General features: G+C 32.2%; 2 protein-coding genes across 6 annotated transcripts in view; both read left to right on the forward strand.

Annotated features, from left to right (window-relative positions):
- LOC126821394 (poly [ADP-ribose] polymerase tankyrase) overlaps positions 1-24847 on the forward strand; it is a 50517-nt gene extending 25670 nt beyond the window's left edge. Inside the window, exons 18-49 of the mRNA XM_056101158.1 lie at positions 59-158; positions 422-546; positions 1204-1248; positions 1386-1505; positions 2476-2625; positions 3161-3316; positions 4540-4720; positions 5313-5494; positions 5878-5969; positions 6204-6310; positions 6950-7184; positions 7642-7801; positions 7992-8068; positions 8815-8998; positions 9935-10171; positions 11197-11317; positions 11698-11806; positions 12001-12268; positions 12642-13056; positions 14411-14676; positions 14948-15123; positions 15434-15539; positions 15802-15971; positions 16608-16743; positions 17147-17268; positions 17910-17991; positions 18377-18554; positions 20037-20144; positions 20961-21154; positions 21505-21597; positions 22215-22344; positions 22792-24847. Of these exons, the coding sequence (XP_055957133.1) occupies positions 59-158; positions 422-546; positions 1204-1248; positions 1386-1505; positions 2476-2625; positions 3161-3316; positions 4540-4720; positions 5313-5494; positions 5878-5969; positions 6204-6310; positions 6950-7184; positions 7642-7801; positions 7992-8068; positions 8815-8998; positions 9935-10171; positions 11197-11317; positions 11698-11806; positions 12001-12268; positions 12642-13056; positions 14411-14676; positions 14948-15123; positions 15434-15539; positions 15802-15971; positions 16608-16743; positions 17147-17268; positions 17910-17991; positions 18377-18554; positions 20037-20144; positions 20961-21154; positions 21505-21597; positions 22215-22344; positions 22792-22922 (4956 nt within the window). The 3' untranslated portion in view covers positions 22923-24847. The remainder of the gene's footprint in view (positions 1-58; positions 159-421; positions 547-1203; positions 1249-1385; positions 1506-2475; positions 2626-3160; positions 3317-4539; positions 4721-5312; positions 5495-5877; positions 5970-6203; positions 6311-6949; positions 7185-7641; positions 7802-7991; positions 8069-8814; positions 8999-9934; positions 10172-11196; positions 11318-11697; positions 11807-12000; positions 12269-12641; positions 13057-14410; positions 14677-14947; positions 15124-15433; positions 15540-15801; positions 15972-16607; positions 16744-17146; positions 17269-17909; positions 17992-18376; positions 18555-20036; positions 20145-20960; positions 21155-21504; positions 21598-22214; positions 22345-22791) is intronic.
- A 1792-nt stretch (positions 24848-26639) lies between these two features.
- LOC126820734 (ral GTPase-activating protein subunit beta) overlaps positions 26640-27592 on the forward strand; it is a 40681-nt gene continuing 39728 nt past the window's right edge. For all 5 annotated transcript variants that reach the window (XM_050548827.1, XM_050548830.1, XM_050548829.1 and 2 more), the window contains exon 1: positions 26640-26791. The gene's annotated coding sequence lies outside the window, so the exon portion shown is untranslated. The remainder of the gene's footprint in view (positions 26792-27592) is intronic.

Raw genomic sequence — 27592 nt, forward strand, 5'->3', positions numbered from 1 at the left:
TCATAAAGCATTTTGCACTTGAAAATATAATATTGTCCTGGTTTGTTTCTTCATTTAGACAACACCACTAAGTATTGCATTTCTGAAAGGTCATATTGGTATTGTAGACTTTATACTAAGTGAAATAGGAGGTGATATAAACTTTACAGATGATGAAGGTAAAGTGAGATAAAAACATCATTTAACATATTCAATATTTTTATATTTTATGAAATATTTTGTTAGTAAATAAACTGTTTGCGTGGTTTTATGCTGCTGCATTTAAATGTGTTCGTACATCTGGTCATAATTCAAATTGACTTTTAATTTATTGCACTTGATTAAAGTTAAATTCCCGTAGCACCAACCTGTATGGACTGTTGTGGGCATATACCTGGCAGCCATATTTTCTTTTCTTATGATTGATGGTATATTTTTACAGGAGTAACTCTAGTCTGTTTAGCTGCATCTAGTCATTTAGTAGAAGGTCTAGTAGATCAGATCAAATATCTTGTTAAAGAGAAGGGAGCTAATCCTGCTTTAGCTGATATTCGTGGACAAAATGCTGTAAGTAATTTTACATTATATAAATGTGCTTTCTGTTAAAAAAAAGAGCTTTATAAATAGAGTATATAATTAAAGCATTCGTAATATGTCTTAAATCCTTCGTCTATCTATTGCTCCTAACATACTCAGAGTTCACAGAATTGGCCTCCAGAAAAAGAATTTGCATTTTAAAAACCAGAATTTCACGGAAGCACACATTTTACTCCGTAAAAACTTCAAAATATTCTTTGAGAGTTCACATCAGTTCTTTACTTATCGCTTGTTTCAAAATGCTCATTGACAATGTCAATCCACAGCTCATTATGAGACAATTTACTTCATCATAATCATACCTTTGTATTGAGCTATTCTATAAATGTTGATAGTGAAACTAAAATAAAATATCAATAGACAAGGTAATTTGTATTGTTTTACATGAATTTCAAATTGTTAGATTTTGATTAAGTTCTCTGAATTTTTTTTAGTTCAAACATTTCAGTCAGTATCTACAATATTGTATCAAACTGCATTAACCTTCCCTCTGAAACAGAGAAATAGAAACCTCAATTCACACTAAATTCCCAAACAGAATTTACCATTTTATAAATCAGAAAATCCTCTACCATATATTGGGTACTATGTAATTTAATATATCTGTTTGTGGTTTTTTTTTTATAGCTTCATCGAGTTGCATCCAATCGAATCCCTATTTCTTATTTAGCGGTAAGTACGACAGTTTTCATCGCTTAAGAAAAATTCTAATAGAATGACAAACTTAAAGAAAAACAAGTTTATGCCTTAAACAGTTCATATCAAGATTGACTAGCTGATCATTTGATATAACAATGATGTGATTTCAGGATTCCAAAAATGTTGCCAATATGACTGTGGAAATGGCTAAAATGTTTATAGAGGGTGGATGTGATCCCAATGGCAAAGATAAAGAAGGCAAATCACCAATTATGATGGCTATTACAATGGTAAGATACTTATTGCCCCCAGCCTTTCGAAGAACGCTTGGGACTATTAAAATGGGTCTGTCTGTCCCTCACACTCTTTGGGACACGATAACTTTAGTTCTAGGTAAGTGAGAGTGATGAAACTTGGTGTATAGTTTCATTACATCATTACCTTGACTAAGTTTGATAATGAGCATTTTCTGCTCAGGGTAAGCAGAGCGCTAAGCAATTTGATTGGCCGAGACTTTGGAATACAATAACTCTCCTTCTAATTGAGCTAGAATGTTCAAACTTGGTGTAGGTGTTTATTAGGTGAATGCCGTGATGGAGTTCGAAGATGAGCATTTTCTGCTTAGGGTAAGCAGAGATAAGCAATTTGATTGGTTGATACTTTGGGAACCGATAACTTTAGTTCTAATTAAGTGAGAGTAATGAAATTTGGTGTATAGTTGATAATCGATTTGATTGCTTGATACTTTTGGAAAAAAAATAAATGTGCGATTAATTAATATGTGTCATCTATTTATTTTGGGATTTCGGTGGGGGACATCAGCCTCACTGTTGGCTTGTTTATTTCAGCGGGGGACATCAGCCTCACTGAATTGTTTTGTTTTAATTTTAGATGTAATAGTCTGATGCAATAGGTATATATTGCTGTCTTAATTACAAAACCATATAATCATTGGCTGGGCTTTCTGATTATAGTCACAACATTCCAGACCTCTGACAATTTGGGCTTGCTTCTCAGAACTGCTTGATATATTTCAACCAAATTTTGTAGATATATTGCTAGGGTATTCAGATGTAATCAAGAGAAATTCACAGGATAGTTTACATAGGGGGCCTTAGCAGGACAAATTTGGAAGTGAGCATGGTATAAACTCTATATTTGACTTTTGAGAAGTTGCATCTTTATATATGACAAATTTCAAAAACTTCTATGTGCAGTATTGCTGTAAAGCTATAAATTAATAATGTATATTATTTTCAGGGTAATCATGTACTGATAAAATATTTGTTAGAAGTAGGGGGTTGTATATCTGCGGATGTAATTAAAAATGGAAATAATGTACTACATCTGATGGCTGAACAATGTGCAATATCTGACATGGGCTGTATAATTGAATTTATCACTAAAAAGGTAAGTATATTTTTAGGCATTATTAGGGCTAGAAGAAATATGTGTTTTATTCATAGACTAGTAAAATGGTAGCATTTATTGTATTTTCTTGGACTTGTTGAAGAACGATATTTATAAAGATTATTTATTTCAACAATGTGACTAACCAATATTCTAGAATTATATTTATTAGCCTGATAAATATTGTAGTTGGCAGAAAATATTGATATTGTCAGTAATCATCGGTAAAGCATTTTGAAGATCAATAATCGATCAATGAAACAAATTCTACAAGTATACATAATGATATTACAGCATAAACTCCATATAATTTGTTATTTATATACAAATTATGAAAGTTTTTCATAATTGTTAGGAAAAATAATTTGTGGATATTATTGATTGGTAGATGGTCAACGATTATCGATACGTGGAAGCAGTATCGATTTCCAGACCGAATTATGCATGGTTCTTAACCCATATAAAAAAGTTATGTGTGCTGTATTAATTCCATCTATTGCTGTATTAATTCCATCTATTGCTGAATTAATTTCAGGAAACTGAAAGTAAAGATAAGATTGATGAATCTGGTGATAAAGCTGTTCAAAAAGATGATGATTCCGTGAAGAATCTCCATAAAATGGTTCATGCTGTCAATCATTCTGGTTATACTCCTCTTCTTAGAGCTTGTAAGACCTATGTTGATCAATTAGTAAGTAAATATTTTGTACTATGTCATGACAGAAAATATGTCTTAAAGATATACATTATGTACAATTTTAATAGCTGTTCTTGCTATAATAGTTCCAAAAAAAAAGATCTTGAATAATGGATATGTTGAAGATTTCGTTGAAAATTGTTTTATTCTGAACAAAGTTAGCAGTGTTTGAAGATGGAGCATAGATTGTTTATTGACATTGTACATGGCAATCGAGACTAAGTCTAGATCCATTTTTAGCTTTACTCCATTTAAATCTCATTCATCCGATGTCATCTGAATACATGTCTAAATAATAGTTTATAGAACATTTGAATGCAATAGGCGGATATAACTCTTATATAATGAATCTTTGGTTAAATTTTCTTGGCTGATAGTAAGTGGGGGATTGGATGGCCGAATGGTTAGCCAGTACGCGTTGTATCATAAGATCTGTCATTGAGTCAACTGGCGTGGTTTCGATTCCCCGGTTGTACATGACAAGTTGTAGGGTCGCCTGTCAAACCTCGTGGGTTTTCTCTGGGTCCTCCGGTTTCTTCCCACTGCTTAAGACCCCTTCACGCAAGCGCATTGTTGAAATAAAATTAAACCATATGTTAGTCCCAAAATGACCTAGTTTGTGTGAGTGGACATTAAACCGCATCTCTCTCTCTCTCTCTCTCTATCTCTCTCTCTCTCTCTCTCTCTCTCTCTCTCTCTCTGATAGTAAGTGCAGGGAGAACCACAAAAGCAAACAGAAGACACATCACACACATAATAATTGATAAGAGTAATCAGGTGAATGGATATATGGACTGACTGTTAGTGTCCACTGCTCTGTACAGTCTATGGCCTGAAGTGGTACAGGCTTCACTCAAATGAAAATACACACAGAAAAAGGGAGTATTTCCCAACAATGTTAATAGTTATGGTCTGTAGTGGTTTTCAACAAATCTCAAAATTAGTACACTGAAGAAAACAGAACCATTTAATTTGTAGACATGATACATTGGAAGAAATCAATAGGGTGTAAAATATAAGTGATTAAAAAGGTAAACATCAAGTTTGGGCATGCTTCATTCTATCAGAAAATAATATGCACTCCTTTGATGAGGATTACTAACAGCTATTTATATATTTAGTGAAACTTTTAATACGCCGGTTACATAGCCGGTTACATAATTCCGTAAGAAATTTGACACTCTTGAAAACTTAATTTAATGAACTATTTTCTTCAGAGACAACGAAGTTATTATAGGTCTGATGATAATGAACAAGAACGGAAGAAAAAGTGTGCTGTATCATTTATTAAAGCAGTAATCACATGTTTAAAAGCTGATATAAATGATACTGTACAGAAATTACATGTAGAAGATGAACTGGGTACAGGAATAAATAAAGACAAATATTCAGTAGACGGTAAATAGATAATAATTACATCTTATTGACAATAATAACAAATATTTTTCCATGGAATTTTTGGTCTTGGGGTGCATGAATACACTTTTGATTTCTTTTTAAGGGTTATGGCACCGTAAAAGGGCAATTTTAGACATTTTCACACACTTTTGATTTCTTCTCAAACTTCATTGGTTGGTAATTGTGGAGTTGAGTACAAATCAAGTTTTCAACAATTTCTTTTAATTACTTCTAGATTTGTGGCCCTTGTTTCACTTTGTAGAACCTTGTAAACACTCTAATAACAAAATTTATTATCCTATTTGTATGAAATTTATAAGCATTATTAAAATTAGTGCAACGAAGAAGCCTATTGAAATTCAGCAATGCTATTACATGTATACTGTCTATTTTGCCGTATGAACTGCTCAGGCAACTTTGCTGCTGTGGGCATATGTTTTGTTACCTGACAACTTCTTTTTTACCTAAAGATTCACAATGTATTGTTCAGATGACTTAGCTTTTGTTGACACATTTCGTTGCTTGGGAACATAATCATTTTTTTAAAGCTACCAAATTATATAATATGGTTATTATATTTTATATTTACAAGGAAAGTACTCAGCTGTTCATATGTTGGTTAATGAAAGTAATTGTCAGAAAAATCCTAAGTTGCTTGATTGTTTGAAACTGTTCCTGGAATATAAACCGAACTTGGAACTGAAGGATACTAAAGAACAGACACCATTAGCCATGGCAGCAGTCAGTAATCAACAAGATATAGTTAAACTCTTAGTAAGTTGGAATAATATTTAAAATGAACTGAGCAATAATTATGCTCATCGGTCTTTAAAAAGAAATTGCATGTTTACTGTGTCTTCACGCTTCAGCTCAAATATTGAGTCCTTTGGAAATGATCGCCATATGAAGCTGACATTTGGACTTATGCAGATGTATCACAGAGATTCAGATAGTTGCTTTGGACTAAAGTAAAGGATTCAAACATTATTCCACACAATTAAACACTATTTAAATTGTCTTTCTGAAAGTGATGTGCTTATGTTTTCCTTATTAACATGTGAGGTTCATTTGTACACATTTTAACACTGAGTTTAATGCAGCATATGCTTCATGACCCAGGTGCTGTGGTTAGTGATAATATTTCATTTATTTTACAGTTAAAAAGTGGAGCAAAAGCTAATGTTCATTTCAACCAAAATACTACTACGACACAAATTACTACATCTACCCCTCTACTGCAAGCAGCTGAGTAAGTAAATTAGTTATATTTATTACATACTCGACTAATGTATCCTGGCTATCTGTATGAAATATATATCATAAAAACTGATATAATCTATTGGAATGATAGAATCTTTATTGCACAAAATAAGAATTTTCAATTTAATTTCATCAACAAATAAATCGAAACCTTCCATTTTTAAATTAGATTTGTGAAAAATTTTGTCTTTGTTTCAATTTGTTTTTGTATTTTCCTTTGAAGACATTGTAATGAGATTATGATAGAAGATTTAGTGAATTATGGAGCCGATACTAAAGCTAAGCATACAAATGGACAAACAGCATTACATTTTGTTGCCAACAATAGAAGTAAGTTCATTATAAATAACGTCATCAAATGTATCATTCTCTCCTTGGATTCTGGTTGCTAGATAGGTCTTATCCGAATCTTCTAAAATTTATTTATGGTGTTTACATTAGGGAAGTAAAGAAGCCTATTTCAGTGATTACTGATCATAAATTCTTGTATTATTGCCCCCCACTCACTTTGTAGAACATTGTGAGCACTTTGTAAAACAAACAAACCTAATATAATGATTTTAAGTAGTTTTAGCACTTGATTATGGGGAGCTATAGGGGACCTGGCAAGGAAAGGCACTAGTGACTTGATTGGAACTGAAGACTTCGGTCCCATGTTTTTCTTTGACAGCCCCTATAAGATCCCCTGACATCATGGTTGACGCAGAAAAGTAGCTTGTTAAACCCCATTTAATGTACTTGATTTTGTCAAAGCATGCAATATAAAGACTTTGCTTTTTATTTACAAAAAGATTCACAATACTAAGCTGCTATAAGCATATTATTTGTGCCTGAATATTATCTTCTAAAATATGTTTATCTTAGCTAATTCTCAACCTTTTGAGCTCAAACAAAGGCTACTCAACTATATTAATTGTCAAACAAAGTGACATTTTCATGTCCCTTTAATCCAAATAATTATTTTTGTAGGTGATGAAGCTAAAGCAGTCAAATTAACTGATATCCTGTTGTCTCATGGTGCCGAGATTAATGCTGTATGTAACAAAAAGAGAACACCATTCCATCTAGCTGTGAGTAGTAATCAAGGTACAGCTAATTCCAGCACTGATTTAGAAGAGTTAATGATTTCTAAAGGAGCCAATCTGTTTGCTAAAGATATCCGTGGAAGAACGCCATTACATTATGTGTTTGTTCAGATTGGTTGGTATGTATAACCTAGATAAAATCTTTATAATAGATCAGTTCATCTTCTAACATGTCTGCTTTAGATCATAAGACCTGTCATTCAGTCAAGTGGCATGGTTTCAGCCCCAAGCTTATGGGTTTTCTCTGGGTCCTCCAGCTTCCTCCCACAGGTAAAGACCTTTACGTGCATGCAAATTATTGTAATAAAATTGTACAATGTTAGTCCCGAAATGACTTAGTTAAAACCCATTTCTTATATAAGTATACATTTCAGCCCTTTTTCGTGTTGAATTGCAAATTATTGAAGTAAAATTGTACAATGTTAGTCCTGAAATGACTTAATTAAAACCCATAAGTACACATTTCAGCCCTTTTTTGTGTTAAATTTTAATAAGGAAAGTGATTATTGGCCTTCTTGCGCATGGATGCTTTTAAATTGATATTAATTATTAATTAGGAATTTGTTGTTTTTTCAGTCACAAAGACCATAGTTCTCTAGATCCTATAGATTTATGTAGTCTGCTTACATCAGCTATGGGTGGTAATCATTTAGATGAAGTGGATGTATTTAAACAAACACCCTTACATAGAGCAGCTATTAGAGGTGGAACTATTTGCTGTATGCATTTAATACAGGTCAGTATAGTTTAAGAAAAAATCTAAATTTTCAGTAGTCGTCTATCGTCTTAACTTCTTTCAAAAGGCTTGTTTCCTGAGTGGTGCTTTTTTAAATATTTCAAGAAATATGTTTAAATAAAGTTGATTTTCCACATGCAGGTGGGACAGGTTTTGATTTTTATTGAATTTTGTTTTTTATTTGGAACAGAGAAAGGCTAACATAAATACTAAAGATCAAATGGGAAATACACCATTATCATTGTCTATATTAAACAGACATATCAGGTAATTTATTTCTTGACAATCCTATTCTTTATAGAATACCAGATACCACTTTTCATTTCAGGAGTTCATAGCTAATAATCTTTAATAGCAATATTTGTATTTACCCCCATTGGTTACACCATATCACTATAATCTGAAAGTATCCCTTTCGAATAGTCTCAGAATTAGTCCAGACAAAATAGCATTCATTGTTTGTATGATTACTGGTTCTTGTATACAGTTCAATTAGCAAGAGCTAAATCTGTCTATTACAGGTCTTTTTTCTGGCTTCAGATTTTATATAAATTAGTATTTAGACATCTATTCACATGACAATCCCATAACTCTATGACTGAGTCGAGATGTTGAATGAAGAACACCTATGACATATAATAGTTTATATTAGAATGGACAATAGAGACTTTGTTTATTATCTTAGCAACGATACTTGACCATCAAGACTATGTACACTATTTCTTATGATAACTTTAAACACTCATAACATCACTCAGAATTTATTAATTTGACTGTATTTTCGAACTGTTATAGCAAGAACAGACAGCTCTTTATCTAAATTTTACATAATGCATATCTAAGAAATCTATGTTGTGTGTAAAAGTTTATTTTACTGTATTTTTTAACTATCATAGCAAGAACAGCCAGCTCTTTATCTGAATTTTATATAATGCATTTTTAATAGGTCTATGTTATTTGTAAATGATTATCATATAAATATTATTGACATGTATATTAATATATTTTTCTAGTTGTGCCATCTTGTTGATACAGTTGGGTAGTAATTGTCGAGATACTATTCTATTAGATACCAAACCTTCATCAAGTGCTAAACCTGTCACAGAACTAGAAGGAAGACCTGTTCTCATTTGGCGACCAATACAGAAACTGAAAAAATGTCCAGAACTTGTACAAAATAATTTTCCTGTTTTCCAGGTAAACCGATATTAGAATTGATATCAAACTTAAAGATACCTTCCTACATACAAACTTGGTGATTTGATGATATATTTGGACTAAGAACATATTCAAACTAATTAATCTATCAAAATTTTGCTTCAAATCCTGCTCAAAACATTCTATTTGCGAGGGAATACCCCTGATATAAAAAACCTATGAAAAGATGTCATGTTTGTGCCACATGACTTGGCTGATACGGTACCTAGCAACGGGTGCGAAGCCGGAGGGGAATTCATTGCATATACAAGACGATGTATTTAATCGCTGTCCATTTATCAAGTGCTCACTAACACTGAGAGATCAGACAATCTTTGCGTGCAACCCTTTAAGTCACTCGAACACACATCCCCAATCGTTGGGTTGCTAGTTAGGAAAACCCTTCCATTTTTGTCCTGTATGGGCTCCATGGGTGTTTTTCAAGGAATCCGGGATATATTTTTTTTTAGTAAGATTGAAATTGAATGTTTCTGCTTTCCATATATATCAAAATTGAAAAACTATTATTGGAAATAACCACTCGATAAATACTTTTGTGGTAAAGTATCTTTAGTGAAAAGTCCTACAGTTTTGCTCCTATACTGGGCTAATGAAGACGGGCATACGCCATACAGTATGCTATGAGGGAAATTTTGCCCGGGCAGCGGCACTATCGCCTACTCTTAAATCGAATTCCAACTGCCAAGGGATCTTTTACGTGCATTCCAATGTATATGCCCTGTCCGGGCAAAATTTCCCTCATAGCACACTGTATGGCGTATGCCTGTCTTCATTTAGCCCAGTTCGGAGCAGAACAGGACGGCAAGCCCCAATTCATTTCATTAGCCCTGTCGGAGCAGAACTGTAGGGCGTTACACCCCATTTCAATTTATTTAAGAATTAATACCTTTATTTTAAAAAAAATGTCTATTTCAGGAAAGTATTCGCAGTGATCTGCAGGGTGTGGCCCATATGCTTCTAGAGAAAACTGGTATAGGGAGAACAGAATTAGAAGACACCATTACTGTCAGCAAATATAATGTTGCCTTGCGTTTGATGAAGCGAGTGACTAATCCTAAATTACTTCAGGAATCTAACAACAAGAGACAGAATCTATTTCATACCTTATTAATCAAATCTATACCTGGTGCTGATGTTAGCCTTCAATTAAAGGTCAGATATATGTTTTACAATTCAAATACAACTAAAATAATTCATCAAACTGATAGATCTTACTTAATTTTCATTGACTTTCAGAGTAATCAGTGTGAAAAAAGTCACAGTCCATCACATAATTCAAATTTGAATGCTTGATAACGACCATTGAAATCTTGTCGAAATCTTGTCTGTATATAATATTGTGAACGTTATCCACAGAACTATCTTGTGTTTCATGATTTAAGAATGGTGGTGTTAGTAGAAGTTGGATTACAACAGATGCTGCTAAAGCATTAGTTCAGACGCTAATACTGTCCCGTATTGATTATGCAAACAATCTGCTTTTCGGACTCACCCAAAAGCTAAAATATAAATTACAAAGAATCCAGAACATCACTGCCAGCATTGTAACAAGAATATTTGTCCATAACATAAGTGTTGAAGTCTCTTCACTGGTTGCACGTCGGACCCTGTATTCAGCATGATTGGCTAAGAAAATTCATCCAGATTTTCCGGCGTGGTTTCCCCTTGTCATTGATGCAGGATGGAGTGCCTGACAAGGACATCTGTCTAGTCGTTCGGATGGGACAAAAAACCAAGGTCCCGTGTACACATTGGCGTGCACGTAAAAGATCCCTTGGCAGTTGGAATTCGATATAAGAGTAGGCCGTAGCGCCACTGCCCGGGCAAAATTTCCCTCATAGCACACTGTATGGCACATGCCCGTCTTCATTAGCCCAGTTTAAGAGCAGAACAGTAGGACAAAAGCGCAACTCTTCAGACCTCTTTATTGCTAGACGACAAAAGCGCAACTCATCAGACCTCTTTATTGGCTAATCCCACAGATCCAGCAGAACATGGGTTATTTAACAACTCTTCCAGATCCTATTCCTAGTGTAGTAAAACAAAATTTTGAACTATAAAAATCGAAACATAATAGGATCTGTGTTTTTTAATTAGATTGGCGATATAAAAAAAAGTATTCTGTGTAAAATGTAATTTTTATTTTGAAAATTTTTTATTTATTATATTTTTGGCAGGTTGCAGAAAGGTTGTTAAATCATAATGTAGCTATTAACCAAGCAGATGAATATGGTTGTACACCTATATTTTATGCAGCTTTGTATCATCATCCACTAAGTGTAGCTGAATTTTTAATAGGTAAACAAAATATACTGGATACATTTCACCTCTAAAAATTTGCTACAGGTACCCCTCTAAGCAACAATACATTCTAATCACGCAAGAAAACATGTAACAAACATACAGGTCACAATTCTATGGAATACAATTTCTGTTTATTACTGACCGACGTTTCGACTAGGCTTCTCTTGTCATTATCATATTTTATCATTAATTGATAATGACTAGAGAAGCCTAGTTGAAACATCGCTCAATAATAAGCAGTAATTGTATTCCATAGAATTGTGACCTGCATATTCCAGTTAAATACTAAATGCCATTGAAACAATTTATGAAACAATCTGCCTAAGTTATACAAACAAAATTCAATCATTGTTAATTCTTTTTATATATTTCAGAAAAAAATCCCAATTTTGACATAAATTGGAAAGATAAATTTGGTCGTAACGTTGTAGCGGCTTTTTTGTGGGATTTTGACAAAATAGAAGCAGACTGGGAAAGTAGCAGGTATGTGACATTTTTATACACTGTCTGGAAAACCTCTGTAGGTAAAGTTTTATGAGAATTCTATTAAAGATATTATATAATTTCTATCTCTTTATAGATTTTTAACCATTATGATACAAGAAAACATTGATGTCTGACTCGAGGCACCCAAATAACGGCCATCTTATTTTAATTTTCTATTCTTTTGTCTTCAGGAAATGGTTACAGATGCTCATTAAGAAAGGCGCAACATTTGATTTTCACTTTGACCGTCCTTTACCTGATGCTCTAGCCATTGGTTGGGTTCTTCATGGTAATTATATCGACTATTTCACTACAAAATCAAACCTAGGAGTAACTCCACTTATTTTCGCCCTTCATAACTTTCATATCAAGTTGGTGACATTCCTTCTGACGTCTGGTGCATCACCTAATCTAGCTGATACTACTGGTCTTACACCTCTAATGCATGCTGTTAAACTGGTAAGTTAAATTCTTTTAATATGTTAAGCATATCATTTGAAAAAAAAGGGAAATGTAGTTTTTAAATCCATTTAACAACACTAACATCTTATGTTTTATTTCAATATTTTGCTTGGGTACAGAGGTCTTTAGAAGACACTTCTGCTTCGTATTGCATAGAAATTAAGATTAATCTCATGGCATGTATAGATAGCAGACTCTTAAATCTACAGCATACGATTTTCACAATAAAATTTTGAATTTTCAAATCACCAGTTCCATTGATCCCCTTTAATTGCATCAACCGTTGATGTTTGTTGAATTTTGAGACCAACTATGACTTGATGAAAATGTTGTATATTGTTTTATTTTATTTTTTCTCTGTCTATTCCAGAATGAGGAGCATCTTGTAAAGGTCTTGTTGAACTATACCTGGACAAAACCTGTCAAGGAAGAAGAAAGCAAACAAAATCAACCAGTACTAGCAAAAAAACTTTCTCGTACTGTTTTTAATGTTCATTTCCCATTAAAATTGATTCAAATAGAAGAAGAGAAAGAAGAGGAAATGGCAAAAGCAGACAATGTTGCAAATATTTTGGGGAGTTCTAGTGAGGAAGAGGAGGACGTTGTAGAAGTTGATGAAATGGAAGATGATAAATCATCTGCTGGTAGCGTAGTTCATAGTGAAAGTTCTCATGATACAGATGCTGTAGCTGATAGTGATGAAGATGAAGACTTTGCCACTGAACAGCAAAAACCGAGTTTACAAAAGAAAATATCTTTATTACAAAGGTTAAGTAGCAAGAAAGGTAAGATCTTATATTTTATAGGTTTGTATTACAAACTCGCATTGATTGTATATTGTTGTCTCTGCCATGTCCATACTTTTTATATGCCCACATTGAAATGTGGTTGTATATTGTCATTGCCTCCGTCCGTCGTTCCGGTGTCCACTATTGCTTTTGACGCTCTACAGGCTAAAGTTAATATCTGATTGACTTTAAATATATACAAAGTGTTAAAGGGGTGAGGCTACCCGAGTAATGTTCTAAAATTCTAAAGCCATTGAATTGAAAATGGCACAAGTAGTTAGGAAATGTAATAAACAATTGTAAGTCAAATAGCAGCCAATTTTATAACAATCCCATCTACGCATGTTTTCATCTGTTTGACACTAGTTTAAAGCATTATGAAGTATTATCTAAATAAATAAAACAAGTATTCCTGAAGTCTTCTGACCCAATTCTACCGTAACATCACATGCTGGTGGCTGGAATGGAAATGCACATGGCTCGTTGTCTGGTGTATTTAATCATTTAAAAAGTTCAAAACAATTTCCAGAAATAAAGGTTGTGAATAATTTACTGGAAAATTTGACCAAATCAAATAATTAGGTTGGGAAAATATTTCATATATAATATAATTTTTAGGGTAAATATAGACAGAATGTGAGAAAGGAATTCCCGGGGGCTTTATGTGTCCGCCGTATGATGGTACATGTAATATAGTGTCCTGCACAGGTGTGAAGTCGTGTTTTGATAATCAATTTACGGTATTACGGATATTTTAGAATTGGAATTCAACACCTCAATGGCAAAGTATTCATTTAAAAAAGCAAGTTTGGTACCATGATACTTATATTTGGTGAATTCACATGGATACAGATTATAGAATTGCACAAATTTTCGAGTCGCTGAGCCAAAGTAGATTCGCGGGCTTGCAAGATTTTGAAGAAATAAAACGAATTCCCTAACCAATTTAAGGGTGTTTGTGGTGACCTAATTCTGGACTCTGTTTACCCCAAATAAAAATGTCTGACATGCAAAATTTTGAAATAGCATCCCTGGTATAAACACACTATCTAACACAATAGCCCATTGATTTTGTCAAATGATGATATGTCTGAATAGACTTTATAAATGAAAACATGCCGTAGTGACGAAAGTAAATTAAAAGTTTTGCCTTAGTATGCATAAAAACTGCCTTAGTGAAGAAGCAATTACTGTGGCATTTTTTCTTCGTTCTAATTTCACGAATTTTTACTCCTGGGTAATCACATCCACTAATGAGCACACCATTTATCAACATGCATTAAAAAAAATAAAAATTATAACTTTAAATATACATGGTTATAACTTATAATTAAGATTTTATTTCTTGTAGAGTATGCAACTGTTGATAAAACAAGTACAGTAGATGTTACATGTGTTGATGGTTTAGGATGGAATGTTATACATCATGTTGTAGCATCATTAGATTATGGTACATTCGATAACGAAGAACTCATTTATATATTGGCTAAAGCCGGTGCATCAGTCACCCAGAAAGACAAGGCTGGTTTGTCTCCCTTAGACCATGCTTTGATTAGAGGTGCTCCTAAATCTGCAGCCATGATACAAAAGTTAATGGAAATTCCAGAAGAAAAATATGTAAGATTTAGTTATTAGGTTTTAGTGGAAACAATAATGTAATCTTATTCCATGTTTTCCATAAATTTGCTCATGTAATAAAGTGGATCACTGCAATTGATAACGTATATATAAAATCTTCTTATTTGTAAATCCAATGGTGCTAGGTCGGTTCAAGTAATTATTATCTTATGAAAAGTCCCTCAAGTAACATTTAAATGTTACAGTAGGAAGTGTCAATTAAAAGTTTTGATCCATTAATTTCTTGATGTGTATTCAATTTGTTTCATAGGAAAAACCATCCAAAGGCACATTTGAAGTCAAAGACCCATTCACTAAAGATGATACTGTGGTCAATTATAAAAAAGATTCTGAGAAATTCCTTGAAGATATTTATTCAAGAGTTATGGATACTTCTGAAGAAATGGAAGTACCTGTTGACTCAAATTGTAACTTTGCTTCTTCAGGGTAAGTTTGAATATATTTACCTTTAAAAAACAAAACACAAAGTCAGTTTTATTGTATCTATTCAGTACAGTTTAATTACCCTTGATTTCTAATGAATTATGAAATATTGCACTTGGGTGTGTCTCATCTATGTTATGGAAAGTAAATTTTGAGATTAACTACATGTCTAATCAAATTAAACCAAGTTTATTATTGCATGAGAGTGTGTGGTTAGTTTACTCAACCGTCATAAAAAGAATTACTTTCCTCCATAATTAGATATTCTGGAGAGTTTGTGTGGCCTAATAATTAAAATATTGTTTGTTTTTAGATCTGTTTATGTTGATCCTAAAAGCAAAGTACCATTTGATGTTCTGATGTCTAAAGTTAATGTTGCATCTGGATTTTATGGTCGTTACAGTTTCTATAAGATGCAGGTTGGTTTTTTATTAGAAATGAATTTGGATTTAATCTCCCGACTAGGATAATGAAGATGACTATGTAAGACAAAGTTTGCCCGGACAGTGGTGCTATGGCCTATTCTTATTTTAAAATCAAACTGTCAAGGGTTCTTTTATGCCAAAAGTGAACACATTTTATTTTGGCTAATATTTTAACAGGTTTATTATGAAAATTGATTTCCAATTAAAAAAAATTTTAATTTCATTTCCTGTTTATGAAATATATGTTTATTTTTAGGTGTTACATCAAAAGGGTAAAGATATATTTGTATTGTTTACAAGATGGGGTCGTATTGGAGATATTGGAGAATATCAGCACACACCATACCCTACAGCCGAAGAGGCAGCTAAAGAATTTTGTAAAATATTTAAGTCTAAATCAGGGAATGATTGGCAGAATCTTGATAGGTAAACTAATTTGTTTTCTGGAAAAAAATGTCAACTTCTAAATATAGTTAATACCTCAAAAACCCTCATTTATACAATTTCTAATAATATGAAATGAAATCGGGTTTAACGTCCTACTGTTCTGCTCCTAAATTGGGATAATGAAGACGGGCATATGCCATACAGTGTGCTATGAGGGAAATTTTGCCTGGGCAGCAGCACTATGGCCTACTCTTTTATCGAATTCCAACTGACAAGGGATCTTTTATGTGCACGCCAATGTATACACAGGACCACAGTTTCTGGTCCCATTCGAACGACTAGAAAGCTGTCCTTGTCAGGCCCTCCATCCTGCAACATGTCGGAAAATCCCGATGAACTTTCTCGGCCAATGGGAGCAAACCCGCAACCTCCAGGCTAGCGAGCCGGTGTCTTACCCAACTAGCCACCGTGGCTCTTCTAATAATATGAATGACCCTTCCTTGAAAAGTTTATGGGAATTCTCTTAAACAAAATGTACCAAAGGCAGTTCTTTCAGTGTAGAAAATATGTCAATTTAGCTCATTAATTTTTGTCACATATTACCGGTACATAATTCTTGTGAAATTCTTGGCTAACAAAAAATATGTTATTCTTCATATTTACATTTTTTTACAGTTTTGTCAATCAACCGAAAAAGTATCGATTAATTCATTGTGAAGCTAAAAAGAAGGTTCCTAGTGTAGAATTAGATTTAACATCAAAACTTCCCTCCAAACTGTCTCCTCAAGTTCTAGATCTCATGAAGGAAATGGTAAATATTGGTGTTTTCTGTAAAATGAACATTGATTTTAGTGTTTGCTTCTAAATGATACATTGGAATTAAATAGATATCTTAATGTCACACATATAACATATCATCAGAGTACATTTTGCATAAACTGATTGTTAAATTTCTAGAGAATCGATGAAAAGAAGTATATATTTATTATTATCATTGAAATATAGAGAATCTGTGATACATGGACTTTTCTTTTAAAAGTCTTGGTGTGAATACTTCTATTGAAAGCATCTACGTATCATTAAAGTATTTTACTGATCAAAATATTTATTAACTAGATTACTGTTAGTGTTAATAAAAGGTTGGAAAGTAATGCAAAATTCTTATGTTTATTTATTATGTTAAAAGGTTATAATATAATGTTTACTTTATGTAGTGCGATAAAAGTATGTTGGAGCAAGCAACAAGAAAAATTGGTCTTGATCCATCATTGATGCCTTTTGGACAAATCAAAAGAGAAGTATTATTAGAAGCCAGAAAGATTTTGCAACAGTTGGGGTAAAAATGAATTTTATTCAAAATATTTCTTAATTTGGTTTACAAGATTTATTTCAAGCACATGCATTTAGTATTTTAGTATATTTATAAAAACGAATACTTAAAAATATCAAGTACATTAAAGATGGGTTCCCAGAAAAGTATTTATCGGGTGGTTATTTCCAATAAAAGTATCGCAATTTTAGTATATATGGAAAGTAGAAAAATAATGGATTTCCCGAATGTACAAGTTGATATACTTTATGAAGAATTAGACGTACAACACTTTCTGAGATAAAAATGATGGAAAAAGATGCGGGAAGTGGATAATCCAAGAATTTAATTAGGATTCAATATTTGTAATAAATAGTAAGCGATTAAAGACAACATCGTCTTATGTATGCAATGAATTCTCCTCTGACTTCTCAGAGAGGTAAGTCACGTGACGTAAACATGACCTGGTTTGGTCGAATTTTTATAGCAGGGCATTCCTTCGCAATTAAAATGTTTGAGAAGGATTTGAAGCAAAATTATGACAAATTAATTAGTTTGAATATTTTTTTAGTCCATATATACCATTAAATCACCCAGTTTGTACGTGGGAATGTATCTTTAAAGACTTGGTATTTGTACAGAAACATCATCATTGTTTGTTTTTGCAGAGAATTAATCAGTATTGTTGAGAAACAAGAAAGTAATTTGTTATCAGAAGTACAAAATGAACTACAGACAAACGTAGAAAAGGTAAAAACATCATTCATTACAATATTGTACAGTTCTGTAATTGCTCTTTAGAGTGAGTGCTCTATATATGCCAATGTACCTAGTTATATGTTAATGTACCTAGTTATATGTTAATGTACCTAGTTATGTTAATGTACATATCTATGATATATGAGAATCTTACAGCATACTTGTGAGTGCGAAACACTGCAAAATGATTATCAAGCTAAATCTGTAACCAGTGGCAGCACCGGGAGGGGGCATTTCCGTCAGTCTATGTCCAAATTTTCTGGTATCTGGTCAGCTCTATTTATCTTGACGATCAGTTCCTCAAATACTGCCAGACTGCATTTTCGGAAGTCTATTTTTCAATATTTTCTAAACCATATTTTTTTTTCTACTTCAGATTTGTAAATTAACCAATGAATACTATCATCTTATTCCAATGGACGGCTATAGCCATGATAAAATTGAACCTATTGACAAGAAGGAAACCTTAAAGCATCATCTTCGTCTGTTGTCTAATTTATTAGATCTAGAGGTAGCCAGTAAAATATTATTGGGTGCCCAATACCAAATTAAAGGTAAGATTAGTATTCATTCATAAAATATTTAAGTTTAGATTTTTGTATAATACATGAAGATAAACAGCAGGGTTCTTAATCCATTTTGAAATGAACAGGCCAGAATTGGGTCAGATTAGGGCCAGGAAGGAAATAGGTTAATTATGAGCTTTCATTCCCTTCATTATATCCAGACTTCAACAAAAATAATTCTTATAAATTTACCAAGAATGTTGTATTCTAATGTATGTGATTACCACAAAAATAGCAGCGAATAGATACACCTTTTGAAAATTTTCTATATTTAATTCATGTATGCGCTTGAATTGTCAGGTCAGTAATATTCCTGAATAAATTACTGTCTTTGTTTATTTGATGAAACATTCATACTTCATCAGTCGATCTGAAATATTATCATTTTTCTAGTTTCACCAGTATCAGAATATGTTGTAGGCAAAACAATTTGACACATTGTATGGCATCATGGCATTTCTTCGCAACACAATTCGTAGTTTTTGTGTATCATGTAACTTGCACAAGTTTTTAGTCATTTGGCGATGATAGACAAACGGCAAAATAATCGTGTGACAACCATAATTAAAATTGCTTTAAAATAAAATTATGTACAACTATGCCATATTATAGCCTTCAGTAATAACATGTGTCATTACACCGCCGCAAATATGCACGAAATTGAACGTAAGCATTTATTGCAAATGAAATTGAAATTTCTATCATTCTATCAGGGATTCATATTTTGATACTGTTACAGTACTTGAAGATAACAATAAATCTATTGTACACACAAAACCTTATTTTAATTTAGTCGTTTGACAGCTTCTTTAAAACTAAACTCGATTACCCAGTAAACAAACTTTATCTCCTGACCACTGGCACTAAGGTGCTAATTAATTGACGACGTTATTCTCACTAAAGATATAATATACAAAACTTAGATAACTAATGTATGAACTATACTCATTTGTTCTAAATTATAACACTATTGTAGGAAATGTGAATATGCCGCATGTGTTGTTGATGTTTTGTTACTTAAAGAGTTCATTGCATGAGATAAAATAGCAAATGAACGGCATGGTTACTATGTGATTTTGTTTGGAAACATACCGACATCTTTAACTTGCTTTTTCTCAAAACTTACTTTCCTTGCTTGGACAGCTTCAAACAGACATAGCTCAGTCAATTTTTGTCTGATTTAAACCAACCACACGTCATTTTGAAGGTATTGAGCTGGAGAATGTGAAAATAACAATAACTCAATTTTCAAAATTTCATCATTGCAACACAGTTTGCCAGCACGGGTCACATATGTTGTTATATAACTTTTAGAAGCTGAGGGAAGAGAACATTTGTGACTACTCTTAAACAAATACAATTTCAGATTAGTTAATTGTGTATATATGAATAATTGTTGGCTTTATCAACACTTCTATTGTAAACACATAGCATGAATAAAAATGTATAATATATTTAATTTATTTACAGATATGAACCCATTTGATTATATTTATAAAGCTATAAACTGTAAGATACAGCCATTATTAGAAGAAACCATAGAAACACAGTATCTACTTGGATATATCAGAGCTTCTGGTGAGACACTTTATTTTCTTTTATCTTCAAAATGTATCAAATGGTAATAATGAATACGGCGTGTTTGAAAAAATATGACAAAATGATGCTCCCTTTTCTTTCTAATAAACATTGTTGCTCATGATTTTCACCTGGTAAAATAAGTTTCAAATTGTATTTTCAATGTATTTATAATACTCTAAAGACTTTAGGAGCTGTGTTGACTCAGTAAGACATTGGCTCACTAAGTTGGATGTCCTGTGTTCGATCCTGGTATGAGCCGAAAAAGTTCATCAGGATTTTCTGGCATGGTTCCCCCTTGCCTGGCAAGGGACAGTGTAAAGTCATTCGGATGATACGAAAAATAGAGGTCCCGTGTACAAATTGGGATGCATGTAAAAGTGCCCTTGAAAGTTGGAATTAGATATAAAAGTAAGCCGTAGGTCTGCTATGCAGGCAAAATTTCCCTCATAGCACACTGTATGGCGTATGCCTGTCTTATTAGCCCATTTGGTGCAGAATAGTAGGACATAAAACTCCATTTCATTTCTAATGGCTTTAGATTTATCTTGTCCATATTAACAATCAGTCTAACTACTGTATTAGTCATACATTGCTCTAAATTATGTGACATCCAGTTTAAATCTTGGGACAAAGATTACTGAACATGTCATCCCAAAATGCCAAGTTTGAACATAATTCTTTGTATTTTGTTGTTTAACAATAATGCATTATGAATTGAAAAGAATGTTGAAATTGGTCATGGACTAATTATTATCTAGAATGCAGAATTTTTGATACATTATTCAATTGCCAATTTACGTTCTTTTTTTGTAGATCCATCAGTGAAACCGCACGCAATATTTAAATTGTCACGTCCTGGAGAAGAAGAATCCATAAATGCTAAAAATCTAAAGAATCATCGTTTATTATTCCATGGTAGTAACATGGGTAATTTTATAAGTATATTAAATAGAGGTCTACTAGTAGCACCAGTTGATGTACCTATTACAGGTCATTTATTTGGAGAGGTAAGACTTGCTTCACTGGTTCTCACTTTCTATACTTAATTATTAAGCTGAATTCCTAAATAGAAATTCCACTTGAATGGCATACTAGAAATTGTTGCAAGGTATTTTACCTGAATTTGATTTTTGTGAGTCCAATATGTTGCCCTATGTCTTTTAGTCCATACAACTGTTATGGACAGTTCCCATTAGCTCTTTATCATAGTAGCTACTGTCGTTCACAAAAAGAAATTTTAAATTTATACAAATATTGAATACCCTCGGTCTTTTTCAAATTTTGAAGTTAAATCTGGTGTAAAGAATACTGCATTTTTGTCTCTTATTTCCTTTATATGTATACATTTTTCTTATAGGGAATCTATACATCAGATTGTTTTGTTAAAAGCAACGGTTATTCAAGCAATTATAGTAGTACATCGAATATTAATCTGATGCTAGTCTCTGAGGTGAGTGATATTTTTCATATTGATTTTGTAACACCGAATTTAAAAGACTGTTTGCTTCGATCTTGTAAATACAGGTGGGCTTGGCTGGAGAAAACTAGACTGTTGTTTGTGATGTTACAGGATTATGATTAGGTTCACAATATACTTGCTCTGTTTTACACAGCATATCATAGAACATAATATATATGTAAGTTTAAAAGCAAGTAAAATGTTTGATTTACGTCAATGTAAATCTTGCTTGTGCGTTGTGAAACGGGACCTAAACGCCTTCATCTAATTAATGCTAGATGATAATATCGTTGTATATGGTTGGTTATTCCATAATATCTTTAATCTTGATTTGAAAACCAATCAAATGTCCATAATAAAAAAGCCTTTCAAAAGATTTCGCAGAATTTTCTTTATCACAGGTTTCAATTAATAGGTTAATCTGGAGTCAACCAATCACAATATGTGTATTACTGAATACGCCCTATAAAGAAATGTCTTTAGAGCAAGATGATGTGGAGTAAACAACTGAAAGATAAAGGAAATGATATACTGGTATAATTTTATTTAGAAAGGACATGAGGAAGTATAGAGCTATAGAATATAATGAAGTAATATTTATATTTTAGGTTGCATTAGGTAAATGTAAACAAACTGACGATTTTGATCAAGATGATATAATGGATCCGGAATATAACAGTTTAAAGATACATGGTCGTAAACAACCTGATCCGCTATTTGATGTGGCTCTACCTTATGGTAAGTGGAAATAATTATTGACTGATAACAGAGATGTATATTGACAAACTTATTTGAAGGAAATGTGGATGTATGTTCAGAAATGAAGTGCTCTTTTTCAAATTGCTATAAATGACTTGCCATTTTTAAGGAAAAACAAAGTATTGTTTTAATCATACCAAAGACATGGAATTCTATATCAAATATTTAACAACAATATTTCATTTGTTCTTAAAAACTATTATTTAATATAACGATGTGAGATATGTGTAAGGGTTATACAAAAGGGGTTTCCAATGGCATTCATCATGTTTAGGAAAATAGCTTTTTAAAATTAATTATTCCAATGGTATTCATCATGTTTAGGAAATTAGCTTTTTGAAATTAATTATTCTGTCTGCTCTTGTATTTGTATTTATAGCATAATAGGACCATCGGATAAGTAGCTTCCTTTGTTGTATTTTTCAGGAACCACAATTCCATTGGGGATAATGTCAGATGTTAAAGATGAGAAAAGGCCTTACTGCTCATACAATGAATATATCGTTCACGATTCTTCACAGATTTGTCTACGTTATCTTATTATGTATACACCTTAGGGTGTGATGATTATATTTATTATCATTTCATTTTCTCACAAGATCAGCAAAACAATTTACAACATTTGTTCAGCCATGTGTGTTCATTTCATGACAGGAATGATAAATGTAAATATTCTTTCACTAAGATCCATATTTTACAAGCAATAGTTTGGATCTTTCTGTTTTTAAAGTGCTAAATTTATCAGTTTAATATAGAATCATTGTATTATATCATGGCCCTATATTAATTGGCTACAAGAATATTGTAATTTTATCATGCAGTGAAACTTGAATAATCAATCTTTATTTTAAATATTAAATAGTATCATAAAAATTCAAAAAATTTCACATAATATTTATGTATCACAGAATTTTTAAACTTATTTGGAAATGAAATTAAAAAGTTATCCTGGTTTTTAAACTTATTTGGAAATGAAATTAAAAAGTTATCCTGGTTTTTTTTTTTATAAATTCATTTTTGTCTGTAGTTGTTTCTTAATCTATTCAATTGTTGTATCAAAATATCTACACGATTATTTTATATGTAAGAAATTTAATGTTCTTTGTATTCATTATTGTGAGTAAAGTTTTGCAGTGAATATAATTCTAAAATGTTATTTTGTTTTGTAAGATAGATTTATTATATATTATACATATATATACTTGAGAAGAGAATTTATTAACACTTATTATATGCTTGCTTGTATTACTGTATGATCTGTGTGTTGTAATCATGTAAAATTCATTTTCAAGCGAACACATTCAATTTTGTATAAACCAGTCAATCAGTTCAAATCCCTGTCAGATTTAGTAGCAAGCATACTAGTGGTAAGTTTTAGTTACTCAGATTTAGTAGCAAGCATACTAGTGGACAGTTTTATTAATTCTAATTTTGTTTTGAGGTTTGCTTATGATACATCAAAGATATACATTCCTTAATGAAATGGGAACAAATTATCAATGTTTGTATTATAGTTGGAAATATGTGATGTCCGGAGTCAAATAGAATCTAATTGAATGGTTTACTTGTTAAATCCCCATGTTTAGTTAAGAGTATCCATATTTTGCGGTTCATAAATGAGTTAACTGTATCAATGAAATATAACTTTCAGTACAAGATATTTTATGTTTATCTCTAGAAATTATGTTTGTATTGTGCATCGTGCAATATGCTTTTGTAGTGATTATAGGCTTAGATATTGAGTAATATATTGAAATAATAAATGGTTACCAGAGGTCTGATGCCATAAACATTGAAACTATATGATGTTTAACAGATATTATGGAATATTGACAGCAATCTTTATTTATTGGGGTTTATTTCTTCGGGATTAGAGGATATACTCTATCCGATATAGAGCTTGAATGTTTCTCTTAGGGTAATGCGGTCAGAAACTTCATTTATTTTGCAACAATGACTAATGGGACCTCAGTAGACAATGCAAGCACATCTTGTATGTTGTGAAATATTGTGATATCACAGTAAGTTTCCTTATTGGAAAAAACCCATTATTCTACAAAAAAGACTGCTTATCTGTATCTTAAAGTTTCTTCAAATTTGTTTTACCGGTTTTAAGTAAAAGCATGAAAATTTGACAAAGAACAATGAAATGGAGTGTATGCATACTCCATCTTGAACACCCGATACCCCTTCTCATTTAAGGTTTTCACATAGCTAACAAAATGTTGTACTTTTGTGTTGAAAACTGTTCTCTTGATTCACTACACTATAAGGGTGTATAGTCAGTTTTAGTTGTATATACCCTATAAATCATGTGTTTATCACCTCTACTCTATAATATATATTACCTCTCATTATATATAAAGGTTGAAATCACAGTCATTTAAATACCATACATACAGTGTTGTTACTATTCCATATATTGGTATTATGTAGATGATGTCATTTTCATAGTGGAAATAAAATATTAGATTTAATGCTATTTTCTACTCTTGTTTTTATTTTTATACTAGCTGAAAGGTATTATTCCTATTCTAAAAGGATTTTGTTGTGTTGGTGAATAGGTCTGTCAAAACTAAAGGGAATGGTTCTAAATGCTGTTTTTCATTTGAAAAAAAAGAAATGGACTAGTAGAATTGAAAATTTGGAAAAGATACAATGATTTTCTATCTTAACCTTTTTAAAAACATCTGGTATTGGACAAAGATTGTTTCAGATAAGAATTGGCGAAATGCTGTTGGCTAAAAAGTGTTATATCACAAATGTGGATTAAAAGCGATACCCGTAGCAACATGGCACCATCATTACTACTTTACATTAGGTTTGATAAAGGTCCCCGCAGTGTTTCGTTTGATTAGAGCTAATACCACTAGACACTGCTTTAATGGAAGTAAATTTCTGTTCCAAATTATAGTTCGATTAACAATTTGATTACGCTTTAAACATAGCTCCACATTGGACCAAATATGTTTACATGTTGCGTCATGACTCAGGATTTTATTGTGACCAATTAACCAGTGCATAGCAGAAAAACTTTCACCGTATTTAATACCTTAAATCTCTGTCCAAAGTATTAGGGAAGACCCCAGATTAAACGAAGGGCTATCAAGTTGCTGTACTTGGATAGATTTGATTGAACAGGAAGAATAGACACACTCCCTTTAAAGCTCAAGTATCAGAAGCCAATCCAGCAATGGGCAGAGAGGGATTTCTCGGGCCATTGTTTAAGGAATATGGATAAAGATAGTTTTCTGAAACTCTGTTGGTATGAAATGTTGAGAATGTTATGTTACAGAAAAACTTGTTATCATGAGTAAATTATTAATTTACATTTTCAATAAAAAGAAAGGAAGGCAGAGTTCCCATGGGGAATTGAATATAGTGTTGTGGGTAACAATAAAGTACTGGTATATATACTGACTTCGGACATTCTCACAACAGCCTGATTCTTGTCAATGACCATATAAAACTTGAGACAACTGTTTATAATTTATATCTTACCCACATGTATCTGTCTTGTTGCATATTTTAAAGCCATGGATGTGACAGTCAATGTTAGGCAGCTTCCAATTTTAAAGACATCCAAGAAACATTTAGCTTTTCAATACTATAACCTCATTTTTTATTGTAAAATAACCTTTCCTGTATTATTTCTAAATTGAAAAAATTGACTATTTTATCAACCAACTTGACATTAGCTTTTCTAAAGGCAGATACATTGGGTTCTTCAGAAATTTTTACAAATTCTCCAACCTTGTGGGTTTTCTCCGGGTCCTCCCACTGCTAAAGACCCCGACGCACAAGCGAATTATTGAAATAAAATTAACCCATGTGTTAGTCCCAAAATGACCTAGTTTGTGTCGAGTGGATGTTAAACCCATTTCTCTCTCTCTTTTTTTACAAATTCAGTTTATTCCGAAAATGAAAAAACTAGTGTATTCTACATTTGTAAGAAAATGGTTGTTGTTCTACATAGAATAACAATTAAAGGTTAACTTTAAAAATTATTTGGCATAGCCTGTACATAGATTCATCTTGCATAGAAAAAATAGAGATGGTCAACCCAACTCAGTTAATTTTGGCATGTTGGGATCTTTGTGGTTATAAATATTAAGATCATCGGAATGCTGTTTAAAAGAGTTGTTGGCAAAAGAAATTACATGAATTTACATTAAGATTAGTGAAAGACGTACCAGTCTGAATCCGTATAATTTGGATGACCTCCCTTTAACTAAATCTCTAGAACGTGAAGTCATATTTCTGGAACTCTTAATTTGGTAAATAAAAATTTACCTTTGCTGTGAAATTTATGTTTACTGTTTTTCCAACACTGATTGACATTTTGATCTTATTTTGTGGAAAAAAAGAGTGCATTTGATAATGGAACCTTCTGAAATGTTAATACGTGTTTATTGGGAGTAATAAGGTAATAATTCTGACTATAATGATGATAGCAATACTAAATACTAATAATATACTATGCTAATATTGTTAAATACATAGCATAGATTCAAATTGTTTATAATTAAATAGCCAGTCTATAGGCCAAATGAAAATACTAGTATAGCCTAAATAACTGATGGTTGGAACTTTAGTTTCTGTAAAATACAAGTCACTGACAATTGACAAAAGTCATTAATAACTCAGGTCAGCTATTTATAACCATTTCCAGTTCCACACTACGAAATATAAGCTTATCTTATATTATAATTTATATCCTAGTTATAATATAGTAGACTATGTCTACTGCTGCCTCAAGATATAAGCTAAGCTTATATAGTATATTTTCTGTTAATGAATTGATGTCATCCATGATGTGATGTTGCGATTAATTTTATTTGTCTACCAAGCGTGCATGCTGACCAATCAATAGTCAACACACCTTCGTTCTTGTAGGCTATCTGTCAGACCTTTAATAATATAGCCTACTATTTTAGTATTCATAAAGTTTTTACAGAAAGCATATGAAGTGGAGGAAATCTTGAGCCCAGTTCCACGAAAAAGACTATTTTCATGCTTACCTTTAATTACGATACTGAACCCAGATGAAAGTAACCAATAATCAGATGCAACTGGAATATTAAAGTCTGGAGTTACCAAACACCATTTTGCTCTTGATGCCCCCATAAATACATCAAAATTTCATGCACTACCATTTCAGTAGAGGTCGCCACTTTGAATGTCATGTGATATGTATGTGATCGCTGATAGTGATTGGTGCTGCTGT

Source organism: Patella vulgata, chromosome 5 (genome assembly GCF_932274485.2).
Source record: "Patella vulgata chromosome 5, xgPatVulg1.2, whole genome shotgun sequence".
NCBI classification, from domain to species: domain Eukaryota; kingdom Metazoa; phylum Mollusca; class Gastropoda; family Patellidae; genus Patella; species Patella vulgata.